At 44.4% G+C, this 22,696-nt stretch overlaps 1 protein-coding gene across 1 annotated transcript in view; it reads left to right on the forward strand.

Annotated features, from left to right (window-relative positions):
* The first annotated feature begins 8,520 nt into the window (after positions 1-8,520).
* Positions 8,521-22,696, forward strand: part of RASGRP1 (RAS guanyl releasing protein 1) — an 86,025-nt gene continuing 71,849 nt past the window's right edge. The window contains exons 1-2 of the mRNA XM_050954827.1: positions 8,521-8,764; positions 11,656-11,837. Of these exons, the coding sequence (XP_050810784.1) occupies positions 8,733-8,764; positions 11,656-11,837 (214 nt within the window). The 5' untranslated portion in view covers positions 8,521-8,732. The remainder of the gene's footprint in view (positions 8,765-11,655; positions 11,838-22,696) is intronic.

A 22,696-nucleotide genomic window follows, 5' to 3' on the forward strand; every position in this document is an offset into this window, starting at 1 on the left:
CATACAACAATAATTTAGTTATATATTATAGACTTATAGAAAGAGACCTTCTAAAAACATTCAAATGTATTACTGGCACGCGAAACCTTAAATTAGAGTGAATAAATGAAGACTCGGCACACCACTTCCGAAAGGTTGCTGACCCCTGGGTTAATGTCTGGAATTACCATTCCATGGGAAATACTGAAATTTAAAAAAAAAAACATAGTTCTGCATCAGAACAAAACCTCAATATTTCTTGCAGAACAGAATTCCAAAATTTTGTTTAGAAAAATTAAAATGCCATTTCACTTTGACTTTTTGAAACAAAATTGCTAAGGTTTTCTGAGCTGCACAAAAAAATTGCAGCTCCATGCTTCCAAGATCCCTGACACAGAGCAGGGAGCCTAGAAGCCCTGAGAACCCAGAGCTGCCTAGCTCTGCAGCAGACCACCAGGCAGGATGCCAGAGAACTGGCAAGAAACCTGCCTGGCTTCCACTGGAAGAGTCTGACACTGACACATTCCCATGGAACATTTTGATATAGTTGAATCGGAATTTTCCGACAGAAAGTTTCCAACAAGCTCTACTCAGGATCTTTACATTGTGTCATCAGACAGATGGCATCTCATGGACCACAGTGATCTTTAGACAACATGCTGGAAACTGGCTCATTGCTGACTCAGAAGAGTAGCACCTACTGAATCACTAATGCTATTTCCTGCAGCACCTAGCTTTTCCTGGATGGCCTCTATAAATGGAGGGCCAAACTTGAAAAAGTGTTCAGCACCCAGAAGCTTCCATTGTTACACTTATCGCCAGATTGGCTCAAAAGCGCAGCACCCAATATGCTGGTTCTTTTGAAAATCTGTCCTCTTACCTCGGTGCCTAAATAGAAGCTAAGCAGTTTTGCTAATTTGGCTCTGATTGTATGTGCAGAACTCTTTTCAAAATCTGGACCCTACTGTCAAGTGATGGATATTGCAACCACATGCAATATTTTTCGGGACCATAATGTATTCAATGTATGAATGGTTTATGTATCACTATGGGCCAGGGACTGCATGCAGCTCCAGGGGAAAGCTCCAGGAACCAAAAAAACAGTGGGGGTGATTAAGATGAATCACTTAGGTTGTAAACACCTCCAGAGAGGTACCTCCCACTGCAGAGGCTGCATATATTGCTTCTAACTGGGTTTTCCAGAGACCAACAGACAAAGAAAGAGCTTTTGATGTAAAACAGCTGGGTTTAAACTGACTCAGGCATTCTTTCTGATCCAGCAAATAGACAGGATCATCTGTTCATGGGGGAGGGGAGGCAACCCTTGTGGAAGGGTTTAAAAGACTTTGGCCAGTTTGGGCCCCATAAGACTGATCGGTGAGTCCTGTTATGTTTACTGTGCTCAAATCTGTTTTTATTATGATTTCTCTGTAACGTTTTTACCTGAAGATTGAATGTGTTTGCTTAGGAAAAGTGGTGTATTAACTGCTGGTAAAAAGACTGTTATTGCCTGTGGAGAGAAAACAAAGTGCAGGGGCTGTCTGTTAGGCAGTTTGTTCTGCTGGGGATATCATAGAGGATGACAAGGGGCTGTGAAACCTTAAAATCCTGGTCAGGAGGGGGACAGATATAGTTCTCCATCCAAGAGAGGTGCTGTCTGGGAGCAGGAAACCTTGAGTGGGTGCCCTTCATGCACAATGGAAGGGAAATACAGGTGCCATTAATCCTGAAACTGTGACATTAAACCTCACTGTCGAAGCCTACATTGGATGGCTTATGAAAGCTGACTGGATCCCAGCCTTAGGCTGGATAGCAGTATGATGACTGAGTTACCTTTGATAACACAGTCTCAGCACCCAAACATGAGCCGTTTATAGTTCAGCAGCAAAGGGTTGTGATTAACGAGCACTGGTGCTCATGCAGGTGGCTCTTCAGAGAGAATCTCTTACATAGTTTTTCAAGCCCCTCAAGGCTCTAGCAGCATGATGAGGAGAGAAGGGGGAGTGAGAAGTGGAGTGAGGGACAGAACAGCACCAATCAAGGATGTTCTGGGAACATCTACCAGCTAGAGAGCAACAGTCCCTAAAGAAGTACTGGAAAGTACAATGCCTTATGCTTTCATGACATGTATTTACTACTATTAGCATTATGACTAATGTTTACCCTTTCAGTTGAAACTCTGAATCACAACTTGAGGCCACTCTTTAGTCCTTCATCCAATTGCATTTTTAAACAAACAATGACCTACTGTATGGCACCATTCTTATCCGCAGACATATCTCTGAGTATCCTGGTCTTGAAAGTCTGAGTCATCAGTCCTTACTGATTCTTATAAATCTTTTCACCAAATCTGAACTAAAATTTCTATATTTGACAGACATTAACAAAATGAGACTTTAGTTGATAATTAAAATGGATTTGGAAAGGGCCACTAACTATCATTTTTATATCTGGCACTCTCTGAGAAGGAACTTTGCCCATACAAAGCAATGCAATTTCATGCCATTGCTTTTAATGTGTGCTAGAGGGTAAAGGATGCCCCTTAATTCGCAGAAATGTGGTTTGGGAAGGAGAGGGGGTTGCTGTGACCAAGTTCAACATTTGAGGCTCTCCCTGAAAGTCCAGAAGTTTGATATTGTAAAATAATGCAGTTATGGCTGACATAGAATTCAGCAGAGCAGTTAAATGATTGGTTCATTTGTTCCTTATGAACAGTGTTGTATTGATGGCCTAGGAGATGTATAATTATTCACTAAACAGGGAAGGCACTGCCAGTGAATGCTCTCCCATCCCACCAATGTGCTGCTTCAAGTCACCGCCTCTAGAACAGAATGGGCAATTCAGTTCCTATGCTCATTCAGCCCTTAGACTTTCTGACAGGACTGAGTATGAGGATGCTAATTAGTACTAACTGGGATGGTGAATTTTGATGTGATCTGACCACTGGGAACTGAACTCAACAACTCATTTCACATAACTCACAGAACATTTGGAAGGTAACTTCTTTCAGCCACTACCAAACTAGTCAGATTTGAATTAATGATCTTTGTATTCGATTAAAGATTTCTTGAGCCACCTCACTCACCTGTCAGTGGATTTTTAGGCTGGAAATGAATATGTTGAGATACTCATTACTCTGAGGTCACATAATATCCATTATCCACATCCTGCTGAACTACAACTTTAGGGCCTTCAATACATCCTAATTAATTTAGATTTTAAATCCCTCAAGGCAAGAACCTTGGATCAGATTGTCCCCTATGTAAGAGACAGGAAATGCAGTGACTTTGGACTCGCAGATTTTCTGCCTGATTGAGCGAAAGGATTTGTCACCTCACAGAATGAAAAAGAATTTTAGGCCCTTTTATTTAAGCCAAGTAAGACGAGGGCGGACAAACCTTTTGGCCTGAGGGCCACATCAGGTTTCTGAAATTGTATGGAGGTCCGGTTAGGGGAGGCTGTGTCTGGCCTGGCCTCCGCCCCCTATCCAACCCCCCCCCGCTTCTCGCCCTCTGATGGCCCCCCCTGGGGCCCCTGGCCCATCCATCCCTCCCTATCCCCTGACCCCCTACCCCTGACTGCCCCCCGCCACCCCATCCAACTCCTCTGTTCCTTCCTGACTGCCCTCCCAGGACCCCTGCCCCATCCAACCACCCCTTCTCCCTGGCCACCCCTGGAACCCCTGCCCCTGACTGCCCCTTGGCCTCCCCATCCAACCCCTCCTCTCCTTCTTGAATGCTCCCCTGGGACCCCTGCCCCCATTCAACCCCCCTGTTCCCTGCCATCTGACCACCCGTACCCCTATCCACACCCCTGTCCCCTGACCACTACCACCACCCCGAAGTCCCCTGCCCTCTATCCAACCCCCCTGCTCCCTGCCCCCTTACCGCGCTGCCTGGAGCACTGGTGGCTGGTGTCGCTACAGCCACACCATCCAGAGCACTGAGTCAGGCTGGCTCTGCAGCTACGCTGCCAGGCAAGAACTTGCAGCCCTGCCGTTCAGAGCATTGTGCTGGCGGCACAGTGAGCTGAGGCTGCTGGGGAGGGAAAACAGCAAGGGAGGGGCCGAGGACTAGCCTCCTGGGACAGGAGCTAAGAGGCCAGGCAGGAGGGTCCCGCGAGCCATACTCTGAGGTAAGAGAACAATGAAAATGGATCAGTCCCTCTTTTTTTTACTCTGTCCCATAAAACAAGGACCAGGAGATCGCGCAGTGAAATTAAGGGCAGGAATTATTGATTTTGAATAAGAAATAATTCTAAATCAGCACGCTTACACAGTTCCTCAATCCCTCCAGCCTTCACAACAGCATAGGATGGATCCTCCAGTGACCTTCCCCTTCAGGGGTTTTCTGCATGTCTGGAAAGGCAGGAGGCACCACTGGTCAACCTTAACTGTGTTAGTGAAGTTTTGGAACATTTAGTTTCTTGCTGGAATTCCCGCATGATTTACTCCTGAGGGCATTCTGCACCAAAAAATAAAAAATTCTACACATAATATTTTAAAATTCTGTAAATATTATTTGTCAAATAAATGTGAAGGCTCCAGCATGGCACTAGGGAGCACAGGCTACTGGTTGCACAGAGGTGGGAGACGACTGTGCAGCTCTCCACCTACCCCTGGAGACTGACTCATTGGTGTGGCTCCACCCAACCCTGACACAGCATAAGGACGAGCCTGCCCCAGAGACACCCCAGGGCCCTGCCCATCTGTGCCAGGTGCACCAGGTAGGCTCAGCAAGGCAGGATCCAAGTGTGAAGGGGCTTAGCATGTGGGTATCCTGGTGTGGGTTGAGAGGGTTCTTTGTGGGGCAATCTGGGTACAGATGGCTCAGTGGGGAATCTGGGTGTGGAGAGTTCTGGATGCACAGGGGCTTGTTAGGGGGTTCTGAGTATAATGGTAATGGGACTCTACAGGGGGGTCCAGATGGAGGTGGTTGGGGATCAGCTGCGGAGGGCCTGGGGGTGAGGGGGGTTTGCACGTGGTGGGCTCAGTGTGGGGTCCAGATACTGAGGTTGTGGGGTAGGGATCCAGGTGCAATTGGTTGGGGATTGGTGGGGTGGGGATCTGGATGCAAGTGACTCGTTCGGGTACAGGGAGACTCATTGGGGGGTTTCTGAGTATGGCGGGGGTGGGAGGTGAGGCTCAGCAGAAGGGTCTGGGTATGATGGGGTCTGGATGCACGGGGGTTGGGCGGATGGAGGATCTTTCTCCCTGCAGCTGAGGAGCGATGGGTACAGGAAGTGCCGGGTGGCGGTGGGTCTGATCTGGCCCTTGATGCCATGCAGGGAAAGAGGGAGTCCCGTCCTCCCCAGCCCAGACTAGCAGTTGAGCCTGGCACAGGGTCAGAGCCATCAGCCGGGTCTTCCCCAGTTCCGCCTCCTGCCCCACAGTGATTTGCCTCTCTGGTGGCTGCCCCGGGCACCCGAAACATACTGCTGAGGAGGGTCGCATGACCACTCTTGTGCCTTCTCTTTGCTTCCCCATCAGAAAGTCATTTTTCTGTGGGGAAGCAAAGAAATCTGTGGGGCATATAAATTCTGTGCATGTGCAGTGGTGCAGAATTCCCCCAGGAGTAATGGTTGAAGAGGATTATGATGCGGAAAATGGCTGCCCACTCCGGCCCTGCCTCCTCCAGATCAATGATCAAAGGGATAGAATGCATGCAATATGACCAAAGGCTGAAGGAACTGGGTATGTTCCATTTGGAAAAAGAGATTAAGAGGGGATATGATTGTTATCTGAAATTGGGCCAGCTAGTAAGCTTAGGGAGGACTAATGACCCACCAGAGTTTGGCAGAAAGCAGCATGTTTATTATATTGATAGCTAAGCTCAAAAGGGGGTGGAGATGTCCCATTCACACTTGCATACTCATGCTCCCAGGGTAGGCATGCCATTGGAGATGTTAGGATCCTTCAAGATAAGTGTCCCATAGCACAGCGATGGACGGTGTGGTGAAGGTAAGTCTTCCGGAGGCACAATGGAATGCAACGCAGTGAACCACTGGCCAGGCGGTCCGGGCGAAGGGACCTTAACGAGAAGTACAAGCTTTTGAGTGCACTCCTGAGCACATGGCACCTTCCCCTTTTAAGGACCTGCTCCTCATGGCCTGCAACTAGAGATGACTTGGCCGCGTCTGGTTGGTTACACTCCACCTCGGGCAGTGTCCATGCACTGGGTGTGTGAGTCCCACCTAATTAGAGTCCCAAACACCTTGGGAGCTCTTCTGATCTTCCAGCTGTTCAACCAGCCCATTCATCCCACAAGCATTCCAGAAGGGAGGGGGAGGGGGAAAGCCACTCATAGGTATTCAGAGAGGGAGAGGAGACAAAAGGTGTGTGGGGGGGAGTATAACAGACCTTTTGAGCATACAGGTTATACATAGCATACAGATCACTGCTGCTCCTGCAACAATAATAGCTGTCTTCAGATACTTGAAAGGCTCCCACAAAAAAGATAGAAGTAGTTCTTTGTCCACAGAGGGCAGGACAAGAAACAGTGAGTTCAACTTACAGCACAGCAGATTTAGATTGAATCTCGGGAAAAACTTCCTAACTGTAAGAACAGTAGGACAATGGAACAGACTGCCTAGGGAGGCTGTGGAAGCTTCTTCACTGGAGATTTTCAAAAGGAGGCTGGATAGCCATCTGCCTTAGATGGTTTAGACCAGGGGTAGGCAACCTGTGGCACATGAGCTGATTTTCCGTGGCACTCACATTGCCCGGGTTCTGGCTACCGATCAGGGGGGCTCTGCATTTTAATTTTATTTTAAATGAAGCATCTTAAACATTTTAAAAATCTTATTTACTTTACATACAACAATTGTTTAGTTATATATTACAGACTTATAGAAAGAGACCTTCTAAAAACGTTAAAATGTATTACTGGCACACGAAACCTTAAATTAGAGTGAATAAATGAAGACTTGGCACACCACTTCTGAAAGGTTGCCGATCCCTGGTTTAGACAACAAATCCTGCATCTTGGCAGGGGGTTAGACTAGATGACTCTTGTGGGCCCTTCTAATCCTATGATTCTAATGCAGAGGTGGGCAAACTACGGCTCGTGGGATCCTCCTGCCGGGCCCATGAGCTCCCGGCTGGGGAGGCTAGCCCCCGACCCCTCCCCTACTGTTCCCCCGCCCCCGGAGCCTCAGCTTACTGTGCCGCCAGCACAATGCTTTGGGCAGCGGGGCTGCAGAGCCGCGGCCTGACTTGGTGCCCTGTGCTGCGCAGTGGTATGGCTGGCTCTAGACAGGTGGCACAGCTGCTTAGCGCTGCCAGCCACCAGTGCTCCAGGCAATGCAGTAAGGGGGCAGGGAGTGCGGGGGAGGGGAGGGTTGGATAGAGGGCAGAGGAGTTTGGGGTGGTGGTCAGGGGACAAGGGTGTGGATAGGGGTTGGGATGGTCAGAGGGCAGGGAACAGGGGGGTTGAATGGGGCAGGAGTCTCAGGGAGGCAGTCAGGAAGGAGAGAGGAGGTTGGATGGGGTCGCGGGGCACAGTCAGGGGTGGGGGATACGGTGCTGGTCAGGGGACAGGGAGTGGGGGGTTGAATGGGGCAGGCGTCCCGGGGGGACTATCAGGTGGCAAGAAGCACAGGGGGTTAGATAGGGGGCGGGGAGCGAGGGCTGGGCTACACCTGGCTGTTTGGGGAACCGGCCCTCCATACAATTTCGGAAACCCAATGTGGCCCTCAGGCCAAAAGGTTTGCCCACCTCGGTTCTAATGGAACATGGTCTCCACATGGGGCTTCCTTGGATCTGGCATTTCTTCTGCCATTTCCCTCTCCCTCACTCTGCTTTTTGCTTACCTTGACTTGCAGAAGGGCAACTCTTTGTTTTTTCCTTGCCTGTAAGCTCCAGGCACATTTACTGTGTTATATAAATAACTAGAAGAATTCTTAGTATATAGAGAGATCTCTTAACAGATAGATCTGAAAACACCTGACAGAAGTGGCCAGGCATCTTTATCCCCATTCTACAGGTGAGAAAGCTGAGGTGCAGGGAGGCTAGGGTATGCTATCAATTGCTAGGAGGACTAGAGGGTCTGAATGCGTTTATAATACAGGTGGCTGGGAAAGGATTTGGGTGTGTGCGTGTGTGTGTGTAGAATCAGCAAAAATTAACAGGATTTAGTTTGCAGTGAATAAGTTCTTTGAAGTTTTTTTGGGATGTTGTTAAAGTCCTGAACATTTTCGGAACCAGTTTTTGGCTGCCATAGTGACCAAAATTCTGGAGAAAAGAAAAAAAAGAGAAGCCATTTAAAAAAACAAAACCCCCAAACGAACCAAACCAAAAACTGTGTTCCACTGAAAATAGAAAATGAGTTTCTCCGGTTAGCATGAAACTCTGCTGGGCTTTGAAGCCCTCTCGGCCCGCCAGGGTAAGCAAGTGCGTTGCAGACAGAGCCCTGCCCTGGAACATGCTGCTGCTGCTGCTGCTGCTGCCATGAGCCCGCGCGAGCAGGAGTCTGCTGCGGTTCCATACCTGTTAAGCGCGGCGGCTTCGGAGAAGAGCAGCAGAGCACTTCCTTCTGGCGATAAGATCTGCGCCCTCATTTGTCACAGCTGGCGGCGGCTGCCGCTGCACCGCTCGCAACTGCTTCTCTAGAGAAGCTGCTCGGCGGGTGGAAACAGAGCGAGTGGGGAGGAGGGAGCGATGCGATGCGATGCCCGGGGCTGCTCCTCAGACACCTCGCTGCTCCTGGTGACCCCGCTCGCCATGTGATCCCGGCAGGGCTGAGGCTGGCTCCGAGATGGGAACCTTAGGGAAGAGGAAAGAGAACCCGTAAGCGAGCCGGGACTTTGCTTCGGGACCCCTCTCCAGGCGGGAGCTCCCTGGCGGCGCTAGGGGATGAAGAGGCGGCAGATGCGGGCGGGAGGGCATGCGGGGCAAATGGACGGGCCGGAGCTGTTCCCGGGACCCCCCTCCCACACGCGCACTGAAAGGCAGAGTTAGCGGCGCCCGGACCCGCTCCTGGTTCCGGGGAGCCCGCGCTGGGCTGGAGCCTGGGCGGCTTGGCCAGAGCTGCCGCGCTTGCAGGGAGGCTGGGATGAAGTGACCTGCAAGGGGAAGCAGTGCCCTGAAGCTTGAAATCCAGGCTGCTGCATTAGCGTGTCTAAAGCCCATCGCTTTGCTACCCGGTTAACCCGGGGGAAAGAGGGGAGGGAAATGGGGGCGTAAAAAGAGCCTATTTCCCCATCTTGATTGTAACTTTCCCAGCGGGAGCTGGGCTTTTGTCTTGTTTTGAAAAGCGGGCTGGATTGAGAATACCTGAAAGTTGTAATAAATGGGGTGGCCTAGCAGGAATGCTGCTGGAGTGATCTTGCCTCCCCTGTGGTTGCTGTTGCAGGAATGTCCGAGCCTGTGGATCTCTTATTCTGTCTGAAAAATCTCCTCACCTGTCGCTTTGGGGTAACGTGCTTGAGTCTATAGTGTGGTGTATGAGAAGTCATCGCTTTGGTGCTAGTCCTCTCACATGGGAACACCACCTAGTGTTGGGTGCTAGCCCACAAGCTGACATTCATTACTTCGTGATTTCTTTTTCCCTTCAAAAGTTTGCAGTGGAAATCCAGGATGGGAAAAAAAGACGTGTTCACTTCCACTTCCCTTACATGCTGACTAACTGCTGTAAGTGGAGATATTTTTAATTAATTGATGAATTCAGCTAATGTCATTGATTAGTTACCCTCTGTACCCTGCTTTGAAAGCAGAAAGTGCCATGCTGTAAGCTCTGTAGGGTGGGGACTGACTTTATTTTGTGCACTGTTCAGTTCTGAGTGCATTCTGGCCCAAGCCAAAATAATACACCTACTACATGTAACTTTTGTTTTACTGCCACTATAATGCTGTGGCAGCCTGGCTCGAATGGGAGTTGGAAGGGAATCGACAAAGGGCATATTGTAAGTGATCGGTTCCTTCCTGTTAGACCCATAAAATGAGACCATGAGGTCACACAATAAAGCTAAGGGAAGGAACATTTAGACAAAATAGGAGACAGGCTGATACTGCTGTGTGAAGAATTCTGACTTCAACAGGAATGGATGGGGGTGTTTAGCATCTCTATCAGCAGCACCATCATACACTAGCTTTGTATTTCTGGTGATTTGGCTTCAAGCGTGGTCATACGTGACATGTGAAATGAGTGTCATGAACTGCACAGCACTCTAATGGCAGAGAAATTGCAGATAAGGATTGAGATTCATTTCTGAAGCTATGGCGTGAGGGCTCTGTTCTCTTTGTTAGGTATGTATAACTCCCCTTGGAGCACAGACCTAGAGTCAGGGATGCCTGATGTCTACTTTCAGCTCTGACACTAAAATCACTCCCCCTGTAGCTTGTCTTCCTTATCAGTAATATACAGAGAGTGGGTTTACACCAGAAACAATTTAACTCTAAAAATCTACCTTACAGGGCCTTGGCTAGATTTCATTAATTAATATCTTAAGTGCTTTGGTTATGAAAAACTGTATTGAATAAGTATTTTATATTTGCGCCTGAACCTACAGGGGTTAAAACATGAGTTTCACTGCAGGGTTCAAACTGTGCATGAAGGAGATCTGCACTTCTGCTTACTGTACCAAGTTTTGTTTCAGACAATGCCATCTGTGCCTTACTTCCACCATCAGTAAAATTCACCCCACTTATGATTTTTAATGTTCTCTCTTAGAAGATGTTTCAGTGGGGTGCAACTTACATACCTAAAAACAGCTAACCGTTTTATTGAACAGAGCGGTTATCACTGACTGGGAACGATCAGGCCATATTTTCAAAGGCATTTCAAAATGGTGCCTGCAGCTTTGCAAATGCAAATTTGAGCACACATTTTATCTATGATTTTTGTGCCTTCTCAATCGCTTATGTTTGCAGGAAAATGTAATTTGTGTGTAAAAATAAGGTAAACTCAAATGTTGTTTGTAAACACAGAAGGTTTTTGTACATACAAAACCTTTAGGTGTGAAAAATACACATCTAAAAATAGGCACTTGCAGAATTATGGGTGCAGTTTTAGTGGCCGCTTTGGAAAGTCTGACCAATAAGGTTGTTGTTAACAGTCATTAGTAACTTAGCAAGAAAAATTCAGTATAAGTGGACATTTATGGGAGCAGTTATAGAAACAAAAACACGTAACTAAAATATTCCACTGTAAAATCATGCTGATATTTCAGGCATGAGCTTTATCATTATTTCTTAACAGTTTTTTTTTTTAAATGTCTTCCAGAATTGTTCAGGGTTTGACTAAGGGCTTAAATCCATTCACTTTCATCATAGTACCCAAATGTAAATATCCATAGGCTGGATGGTCATTACTAGGGCATTTTCCCAGTGTTATAATGTACATTGTTTGATTTTAGATTGTGTCAGATTATATGAATGCCTGTTGCTTTGCTTGGGAATTATGTTTACATAAAGATTGAAATATATAGATTTTAAAAAATGAAGAGCTCTATAACCATGCTCTAAAGAGGCATATTTTCGGGGTGAAATATATTTTATAAAGAGGGGTTTCTTTGGTGCATTTGCCAAGTGGGAGGGTTATGTTTTTCACCAACCCAAATCCAGGGAGCTAATTGCCTTTTCAATCTCTCCTCCTTTTCCAACCCACAGTGGAGGCTTGTATGAAATTTGCCACTGCCTTGCTCTCATTGTACTCACTTGACTGTTGTCCTTTCCTTTAGGAAACCTGCACAAGGATGCAGCACTGCCCCTAAAACAGCACTTGAACTGAAGCAGATCAGTTCTTGTGCCTCCCATTCAAATCCTGCCCAGATTACTGAGTTCAGAGTAATGATGCCTTTGGGACACTTAGCCAAAGGCGCCAGCCTGGAGAACCTCATTGAAACCTGCCTTCAGTCTTTTGGTGAGTGTCCTGATTTGAAACAATCATGTGTAAATGTTTTCAGACTTTTGTACAGTAGCAGTTTAGGTAACTTGTGAAATGTTAAGATATAGTAAAGCATTTTATATATATGTATGTGAAATATGGATCTATAAATATGTAATATGATGAGAGTTTAAAATGATAACTTTTATTCTTTTCTGGGAAGATACTCCTAATCAGTACAGTAAAGTTACCAGGCATTTGAAGTGAAGTGATTTTCATTTCATTTTTTGTTACTCCATGCACAGAACGGAAACATTCTTTGCACATGGATGGATGTTTAACAAGGAAACGTTGGAAAATGGAGAATGCAATATTCTCAAACTGTGTAAATGTGTTTTATATTGTCTAGTCAGAAATTAGAAGAGTTGTTTTGTGGGCTAGGTGCAGTAAAGTAGGAATGCTTGTTACTTAGTCAGAAGAGATACTTAAAACAAAAAAATCAGCTTTTAAGGAGAAAATTCAAGTGAAAAGCCCAATCGTATACTTTTTGGCTTATGAATTATTCATGATTTGTTACTTTCACCAGCAAAATATCTACATTGAAGAGCACCATGTGAGATGTATAACTCATGCAAAAAAGAAAAAAGATGCTTTCTGTTTTCATTAGCAAACACTATTTTCGATATTTTATAGAATCAAATGGAGGGCTTCAAAGCCTTAATAAAGAATAAAGATAGAAATCTAAGTTTTCAAATCACTTGTTTTTTTAAATGATGTATTTCTTTCACTATATAGTACTATTTTCTTTTATTACTGCCAATATTACAGACTTCCATGCTATGTGCTGGATATTTCAGTCCCTAGCAGCAGCTTGTGGCATCCCATTTATCTGTAGAGTTCACCTTTTTAATAGCTGTAAACAAACATGAAAACTGCAGATTTTGCAAATGGAGATTAAGCTGAGTATGACATGGATTTCTCTAAATGTCCAACAAGCTACTTGTTGTCAATTGCAAAAAATAGGCAGAGCAGTGGAAGTTGTATTTGTGCATATACATAGGGTGAGTTGCAGTCCGATGGGTTTCTTTTCAGTGAAGGATTTATAGGAGTTAAAGACTTAGTATTGATATGGTGCTTTACCTCTTCGAAGCACTGTACAAACCATGACTAATCCTTTCAACACCTCAGTGAGGAAAGCATGCATTGTTACTTACTGATTATAAAGAATTTGCAAGGAAAGACATACATACCTGCAGAAGAACAGAACCAACAATCCTTTTTCCTCCATCTAGTTTTATTGAATTTTACTACATAAGAAAATCCATTAAACCACTAAAAAGCCTTCACTCTTACCCAAATGTTAGTAGTTTGAGGTTTTTTTGCATCTCTCTTCAGGCAAAATGAGCCAGACTAAGTGCTAAAGTAAGCCTATATACACGTTGTATTTGTTTTAGCTCATTAACCAATCTTCTCAATTTGTACCTGTATTTTTATAAAAGAAAAAGGATTATGCATTTTATATTAAAAGCTAGCAGAATGGTTGCAGTGACTTATTTCAAATAATGTAGGTGAAATCCTGACCCCATTGACATCAATGTGGTGTTTGCCATGGACTTTAATGAGGCCAGGATTTCATCCAGTATTCCTATTTGTTTAGTCAATATATATTTTTTGTGTCAATTATATTTTAATCCTTCGAAATGAAGAATAATAATGCATATGTAACCATAAGATTTATGGAAGAGCTTGTTTGAGAGAACTCTGTTGTATTGTAGATATCTACATATTCTTATATAAGCCAAAGGCACTTCACAGTCTCTTCCATTCAGTGACCTTACACAAATAGGCTTCCTATATAGCTTGTTTTGTTTTCCTTGAAACTGTGCAAATTCTTAAAATATCTTGGGACTTCACAGTAGAGTATTTAAATAAAGCATGAAATAAGACTGGTACAACTATATAAAGACGTTGCTTACAGAGAGTTAACTACAAACATCTCGCCAACAACCTTCACTGGAGTCCATTTCAGGAGAGGGAATGGGGAGATAAAATTTTGCTCTGTGATCCGGTAAAAAAAAAAAAAAAAAAGTGTTAGATGCTGAATAAGTACAAGTCAAACAACAGGCTGAGTGAGTCCGCTCTATGCCTGAAATTGCAGTGAATGCTACCCAGTTACCATGGACAATCACAATTCTATTCCAGACTGAATTTTTCTTCCTTCTGCATCTCAGAAAATCACTCTGATTTGCAAGATTTTATAGATAACTACCCCGATAAATCCAGTGCTGGAAACTGCAACGTTTTACTTAAATGTTATATCTACATTTTATTAAATTAGTATTTGAAGCACAGTAGGGAAACTAATGCTTAGAGTTACTTGGTGAAAAAGAGATCTCTGCTATGAAAATTCAGTATATAATAGCCCCAAAAGAAGGCACACAAGATCCTTTAAAATGCACACTGTACATTATGCTATTCCATTAATATTTGCAATAGCACCGAGAGGTCCCAGTCAGGGATCACATCCCAATTGTGCTGGGTACTGCACACAGACAAAAACTGTTTGAAAATTGATGTGTGTCTAATAGGCAATAAAGGCTGGCAGCACTAGTGGAGTGTAGGTGGGAGCTGACAGCCTTATTCCATATCAGAGATGATAATTAGCACAGGGCCAAGTCAAGTAGTCTTAAAAATGAAGACAAATAGTTTGCACTTGTTTTGTGTCATGCAGTGGGAAAGGGGCAACCAATGAAGGGATGCAATGATCGAGGAAGATGATTTTTTTGCAGCAGTGTGGTGAATGGATGTAAGGAGGGATGGGGGCAAGATGACCTTTGTCAAGAACAGAAACAAGCAAGCTGAAGTGACAAGATGTGAGATAAAGAGGACCTGTGTCAAGGTTTAGCAGTGTGAACATGTCATAAACAGATAGCTAAGGGTTAATGTTCTTTTACCTGTAAAGGGTTAACAAAGGGAACCAAACACCTGACCAGAGGACCAATCAGGAAACAAGACTTTCAAATCTGGGTGGAGGGAAGTTTTGAGTGTGAGTTCTTTGTTCTTTGTCTTGGTTCGGTGACCCTCTCAGCTCTGAGAGTGATCTTTCTATCTCCAGGCTTTCTAATCTTCTATTTCCAAGTTGTAAGTACAAGGATAGTAAGACAATAGGTTTATATTGTTTTTTTTTTGTATTTACATGTGTGTAGTTGCTGGAATGTGTTAAATTGTATTCTTTTTGGATAAGGCTGTTTATTCATTTTTTCCTTTAAGCAATTGACCCTGTATATTGTCACCTTGATACAGAGACCAATTTTATGTCCTTTTTCTTTCTTTTTATATAAAGCTTTCTTTTTAAGACTCGTTTGAGTGTTTTTCACTGGTTAAGGCTAAGAAATGAAGGGAGGGGGAAAATCTCATTGTGTTAGATTTACTAAGCCTGACTTTGCATACCCTCTGGGTGAGGGGGGAGAGAGATTTGATCTCTCGGTACTTGTGTTTCAAGGACTTGAAGCAGGGAATCTCCTAGAGTACCCAGGGCGGGGAAATCTGGGAGGAGGTAAAGAGGGTGGAATCCCTTTGTTTAGATTCAAGGAGCTTGAATCTGTATATCTCTCCAGGAACCCAGGGAGGGAACACCTGGAGGGGAAGAGGGAGAAGGGAAGTGGGTTATTTCCCTTTGTGGTGAGACTCAGGGCATCTGAGTCTTGGGGGTTCCCCAGGGAAGGTTTTGGGGAGACCAGAGTGAGCCAGACACTGGAATTCTGGCTGGTGGCAGCGATATCAGATCCAAGCTGGTAATTAAGTTTGGAGGTTTCATGCTAGCTTCTCATGCTCTGAACTCTAAGGTTCAGATCTGAGTAGGAAAGTTATGACAGAACAGAGAGAAAAAGCGAGATCTAGGAGATGTGTGTGAAGGAAAAGGCAAGATTTAGGCAGTGCCTGGAAGAGTGGGTCCAGAGAGGGGACTGGGTTAAAGACAATGGGCCTCAATGTTGGGAAGTATCAGAGGGTAGCCGTGTTAGTCTGGATCTGTAAAAGCAGCAAAGAATCCTGTGGCACCTTATAGACTAACAGACGTTTTGGAGCATGAGCTTTCGTGGGTGAATACCCACTTCCTCAGATGCATCCCACGAAAGCTCATGCTCCAAAACGTCTGTTAATCTATAAGGTGCCACAGGATTCAATGTTGGGAAGGATGTTAGTGTTGTACATAGTGACAATGGAAGTGGAGAGGGCTTTAGGGGAAAGATCAAGAACTCAATTTTGGCTATATTGAGCTTAAACTGATGGCTAAATATCTACAAGGAGTTTTCTGAAAGACAGTTTTGAATTTTTAGTTTGGAAGGAATGAGGGAGGTCTGGAGTGGAAAGGTAGATCTGAGGGTATGTCTACACTGCAAGGTAAGCTCAAAGTTAGTAGAACTCAATTTAATAAACCCGGGGTCTGCTAACCTAGGGTTTGAGCATCTGTACTCATTTGTAACCCAGGTTAGGAATTACTGAACCCTGGGTCTGAACCTGATGACCCAGTATCTATAGGGATTTACGTGGGCCTTAGTCCAACCACCCATATCCCAGACTTCCTAGAGGCCTCCCAAAGTGTAGCTGCTTTAGCCCTTTGTTCAGATGCAGCGTGAGAAAAAACTTGAATGTCCAGAGGACAAAGACTCAGCCCATGGCATCATGGAATGTTTTTGGTAGATTCCCTGACTGTGAGTCCTACGAGGCTGTGTCTACACTGCAAACCAATAAGGCTTGATCCCTGTGTCCCGGTTTGACTCAGACTTGGATATGCCACCCCTGTGTGGTCCTGAGACTCTGAATCTGAGTTCTGGGTTAGTGTGATTTGTGTAAAGGGGGGTGGTCAGGTTGAGCCTCAGTTTGAACTTTGGGCTTATACTGCAGGATAGACATATCCTGAGTCATCCGTGTAAAGATGATACTTAAAATCATATTACTGAATGAGATCTCCAGCAACAGGGAGGTGAGGAAAGGGGCCAAGAATGGAGCTTTGTGGGAACCGCAATGAGGGCTGGAGTGAGGATTAATGGGATCCATCTTGTGAATGAAACATTGATAGCAACTAGAGAGATAGGAGGAGAACCAGGAAAGGAGGGGGAGGACAAGCTATTAAGAACATGTTTCAGAATTGCAGCCGTGTTAGTCTGTATCCGCAAAAAGAAGAGGAATACTTGTGGCATCTTAGAGACTAACAAATTTGAGCATAAGCTTTCGTGGGCTACAGCCCACTTCATCGGATGCATAGAATGGAACATGTAGTGAGGAGATATATATACATACAGAGAACATGAAAAGGTGGGAGTTCCCCTACCAACTCTAAGAGGCTAATTAATTAAGACGAGCTATTGTCAGCAGGAGAAAAAAACTTTAGTGATAATCAAAATAGCCCATATAAGACAGTTTGACAAGAAGGTGTGAGGATACTTAACATGGGTGAATAGATTTAATGTGTGTAATGGCTCAACCATTCCCAGTCTCTATTTAAGCCTAAATTGATAGTATCTAGTTTGCACATTAATTCAAGTTCAGCAGTTTCTCGTTGGAGTCTATTTTTGAAGCTTTTCTGTTAAAAAAATTGCCATCTTTAAATCTGTGACTGAGTGGCCAGAGAGGTTGAAGTGTTCTACTGGTTTTTGAATGTTATGATTCCTGATGTCAGATTTGTGTCCATTTATTCTTTTGCGTAGAGACTGTCCAGTTTGGCCAATGTACATGGCAGAGGGGCATTGCTGGCACATGATGGCATATACCACATTGGTAGATATGCAGGTGAACGAGCCCCTGATAGTGTGGCTGATGTGATTAGGTCCTATGATGGTGTCACTGGAATAGATATGTGGACAGAGTTGGCATCGGGCTTTGTTGCAAGGATAGGTTCCCGGGTTAGTGTTTTTCAACCTCTCTGGCCACTCAGTAACAGATTTAAAGGTAGCAATTTTGCAACAGAAAAGCTTCAAAAACAGACTCCATCGAGAAACTGCTGAACTTGAATTAATATGCATGAGAGAAATCACAATTTCAGTGGTGGGGACAGCGAAGAGATGGTGGTGATGGGAGTAAGGAAGGAAGGGGGAGGTGCCCTTGGATCATATCAGTTTTCTTTTTGAAGAATGTAGCAAGATCCCGAGCAGACAGGGAGGAGGGTCTGAGTAAATTGCAGGTGGCAAAAGGGGCTGAGGCTGAGAGTTTGGAAACAATGAGAGTGCAGAAGTTGTGCTGCTTGGCTAAAGATACAGCACAACATTAGAGTGAATTTGTAGTAGAAGTATCTGTATTAGTGTCACTTTTCTTATTAAAAGAGCATTTCAGAAGCACAGATAACAGAGCGTGTCACCAACAATGACACTGGGTCTGAAAAAGAGCCTATTGAATCCAGTGTTTTCATATCATGTCTGTTCAATTTACAAGTCAAAAGAAGGGTTTTCCAACTGACATCCTGCAAACTCAATCTGGGATCTGCAACTCAAGTTGGGCTTTCTGCCTCTGACATCATTGCCAGTAATAAAGATTCTTTAAACCTCCATTTTGTTGATGCTTGAGGTAGAATAGAAGCTGACTTGTTCTTCCCCAGCTGTATTGGCTCTGTCTGCTTTAAACAAACACAGGCAATAGATATCTTGAACAGAACAGTTCCATTTTTAGTCACTTTTCTGACGGAAACCTTAACCTGTGAATCAGGCAGGCAGCAAGCTGTGGCACAGGAAGGGCTAAACACATTTGATAAGTGATCTAATTTAAATACATGAGGCTCAGTGTTTGATATTTTAAGTCCAGAAAGTGTGATATTCCTTCACAGAATAGCTTGGCTAGTCAGCAGCTGAAAGGATGAATATTTCCGTGGTGGTCACTGGATGATCATGTCTGTCAGCTATGTACACTGGGCATGGACATGTGAACTGTTCACAACACACTGGTCTACACCAGCTTCTTCTGTAATTATGAGCATAGCATTCTGGGGTTTGAGATCCATTATGTAGAAGTCTGTCATAGCTGGTAATTTTGCACTTAATTATATATGTGTGTAAGTAAAAAGTTTGGTGATAAGAGCCCTCCCCCTTGTATCTCTCCCAGATAACTCTACCTTTGGGTTTATCATGAGTAGGGTTTAGAGAGGTCATTAGAAAACTGCAACTAACATGTTCAAAACTAGTATAGATCAGGTAGTTTAGGCTTTAACATAGACTAAGCTCATTGAGTTGAAGGCTAGGGCTGGTCTAGAATAGGCTAAAACAGGTGGGCAAACTGTGGCCCCTGGGTCGGATCCGGACCACCAGCTGTTTTAAGCTGGCCCTTGAGCTCCCGCTGGGGAACAGGGTCTGGAGCTTGCCCCACTCCCGCGCTCCAGCTGGGGAGCAGGGTCAGGAGCTGTTCCATGCAGTTCCCAGAAGCAGCCACATGGCCCTGCTCTGGCGCTCCAGCCAGGGCACGAGGTTGAAGGCCACTCCACGTGGCTCCCGGACGCAGCGGCATGGCCCTCCTCTAGCTCCTGTGCACTCCAGTGGCCCCCTCCGGTACTCCATTGGGAGCTGTAGGGGTGGTGCCTGCAGATGAGGCAGTGTGTAGAGCTGCCTGGCTGCACAGGACATGCTGCTGCTTCAGGGAGCTGCTTGAGGTAAGCGCTGCTGGGAGCCTGCACCCCCGAGTCTCTCCCCACGCCCCAACCCCTTGCCCCAGCCCTGATCCCCCTCCCACCCTCCAAAACCCTTGATCTCAGCCTGGAGCACCCTCCTGCACCCCAAACATCTCATCCCTAGCCCCACCCCAGAGTCTGCACCTCCAGCTAAAGCCCTCACCCCCCCCCCGCACCTCACTTTTCCACCCCAGGCCCCTCCCAATCCCTGAACTCATCATTTCTGGCCCCACCCCAGAGCCCTCACCCCCTCCTACACCCCAACCCGCACCCCAACCCCAATTTTGTGAGCATTCGTGGCCCGCCATACAATTTCTATTCCCAGATGTGGCCCTCGGGCCAAAAAGTTTACCCACCCCTGGGCTAAAAGATATTTTAAGTGTGTTAGCAAAATTGTTGTTAAGCATGTTTTAAAACCCTAATGTAAACAGGGCAAGTTGTATTTTAACTTACATTAGGGAGGAGAAGTGACCATTAGAATTTTAAAATGTATTAGTTACAATGTTTTAAAACCCCACCCTTTCTCCTAAATACAGCCAACGCCTAGGGGGAAGCTTAGGCCTCCACTCAAGCTTATGTATTAGGGTGAAATTCTGCCCCACTGACCTCAGTGGAAGTTGTTCTATTGACCATTGTGCTAGGATTTGCAGACAATGTCTATCTGCTTTGTCTACACTAGAGTTTCAGAACGTGAGCAAACACCTAACATACCTTTTACTTATGTGACAAACGCTTCCATCGTGCTTTAAAAAGCAGTGCAGGCTTCCTCAAGTCTTTGAAGTTTATATTGTATGCAACATTCCGTCATCAGATCAGTCAACTGTCCAAAATTTTTACTACTGCCCTTTGAACATGGTTTTACCCCCCTAGTGCTAATAAGATAAGACAATGTTTCCTATTTATGCATTTCATCTCTTCTAGACAACCAGGGGACCCTTCTGGTCTCACCACAGACCTGTAATCCTAAACAGCAAAGTAGAAAGCTTATTAGTAAAAGGATGCTTGAAACAGCTTCCTTTAATACATGTCACGATTCACATCCCTAAGTCAGTTTCTTTTACTAAAGCTCGAACAAAGGGAAGAGCTATGGAAAGACTATTAGAATCTGTCAACCTACTGGAATGGATAGACATATGCAGAGCTCTTCTACATTTCAATCATCTCTGCTGAACAAAACCGTGCTTATTAGAATGGCTTCAAGTGGTAATTACTTGAATCATAAGGGCAATACAAAACAAAAAGTTGTGGAATATAGATTTGTCGTCTAAAGGCACTGTACATCTCATTGCATTATGCATCTGACAGTAAAAATAGCTTCCCATAGTATATGTACTGCAGTATAACATGGATTAATATCATTATTTGATGTAGTCTTGCACTTAGAAGCCTAATTCTGAAACTATACTGAAAATATTTGTTCAGAATTGTATGCAGTACAGTACTCCTACAGCAAGATATTTCACTTGAATCGTAAAAAACAAGATTGACCATAGTTAGAGATTCTGTGGTGCTTTGCAGGAGATCTAGGAGTGAGAACCCAGGTCTTGGCCAATTTTTAAGTTGCATAATTTCATTTTGTCCACAACTTCTACCTGCAAATTCACATGATTATCGTATTCTTAACTTCCTAATAACTGATCTATAGTATTGCTTGTTTAGTTAAACAGAACTTCAGTCACTGAGCAAAGTGATATTTATAAGCACACCTTGTAGAGTCAGCATAACATAACTTGAAAAGCCCTTGAGGACCTATTTGAATGAAAGCTCTATATAGATGTGAATTTGGGGATGGTGCTGGCAGTCTGTATGTACTTCCCTTTCCACCATACCCTGAAATTGATATAATTGCCAGTAGGTGTTTTGCAAAGTAAGTTAAACATGACTGTACCTGTTCTGTAGATTAGAATACTTCTGTAGCACGTTTCCTCTTCAGATCTGTACAGAAAAGTATTGATCCTCCACAGCACCTCCAAGAAGATAAATATTATCCCTGTTTTACAATTGGACAGACAGACATGTTAAAGATCATCCACTAAGGGAAAAAAATTAGGCTATGCCCCTTTTCTCTGAAAGGTTTGTTCAGTTTCTATCCTTCATTCCCCCCCCCCTTTTGTTTTTTTAATTTAAAACAAACAAACCACACATACTAGTCTATCCAGGCTGGCAGACATGAGAACTAGTGAAACAACTTTACAAGAGCCAAATGACTTCTTCAGACTGCTTCCAAATATTTCTGTTTGTTTTGTTAACGTGTACTTAATTTCAATCACTAAACAATATTTTGGAGAAAGCATCTGTATTAAAGATTTGGCACCCTCATCCCCTCCATTATAGTAGAAATACTAGCAGTATACATCATCTGAAATCCACAATAAACCTTCCAGCAGAACGAGGGAAGACCAGAATTGATGTTTTTGATACTTCTAAGATAAAAAGGACAAGTGGGAACAATATCTACATCAGGGGTCAGCAGCCTTTCAGAAGTGCTGTGCCAAGTCTTCATTTATTCACTCTAATTTAAGATTTCATGTGCCAGTAATACATTTTAACGTTTTTAGAAGGTCTTTCTATAAGTCTATAATATATAACTAAACTAGCGTTGTATGTAAAGTAAATAAGATTTTTAAAATGTTTAAGAAGCTTCATTTAAATTGTAATTAAAATGCAGAGCCCCCCAGACTGGTGGCTAGGACCCAGGCAGTGTGAGTGCCACTGAAAATCAGCTCGCATGCTGCCTTCAGCACGCATGCCATAGGTTGCCTACCCATGATCTACATGTTTCAGGCCTACTTTATACATCAATAAAAACACAAAGGGGTATAAACCAAAATTTTTGAAAATCCTTTGTAGATGGTCTTTGACACTTGCCAAAAACATGTGGATCAGACCAAATATCCATCTAGCCCAGTATCCTGACTTCTGACAGTGATCAATGCCAGGTGCCACAGGGGAAATGAACAGAACCGGTAATCATCAAGTGATCCCCTGTCGTCCATTCCCAGCTTCTGGTAAACAGGAGACTAGGGAGATTATCCCTGCCCATCCTGGCTAATAGCCATTGGTGGACCTATCCTCTATGAACTTATCTAGTTCTTTTTTGAACCCTGTTATAGTCTGGCACTGTCCTGGCAGAGAGACTCCAGAAAGAACCACCATAAACACAAGCTAATTCCAGACAATCTTTGCTGGTACCATACAGCAGGAAAAGTAAAATATTCCTCAGAACTGAGGTACCTTTATCCCA

Source organism: Gopherus flavomarginatus, chromosome 5 (genome assembly GCF_025201925.1).
Source record: "Gopherus flavomarginatus isolate rGopFla2 chromosome 5, rGopFla2.mat.asm, whole genome shotgun sequence".
NCBI lineage: Eukaryota > Metazoa > Chordata > Testudines > Testudinidae > Gopherus > Gopherus flavomarginatus.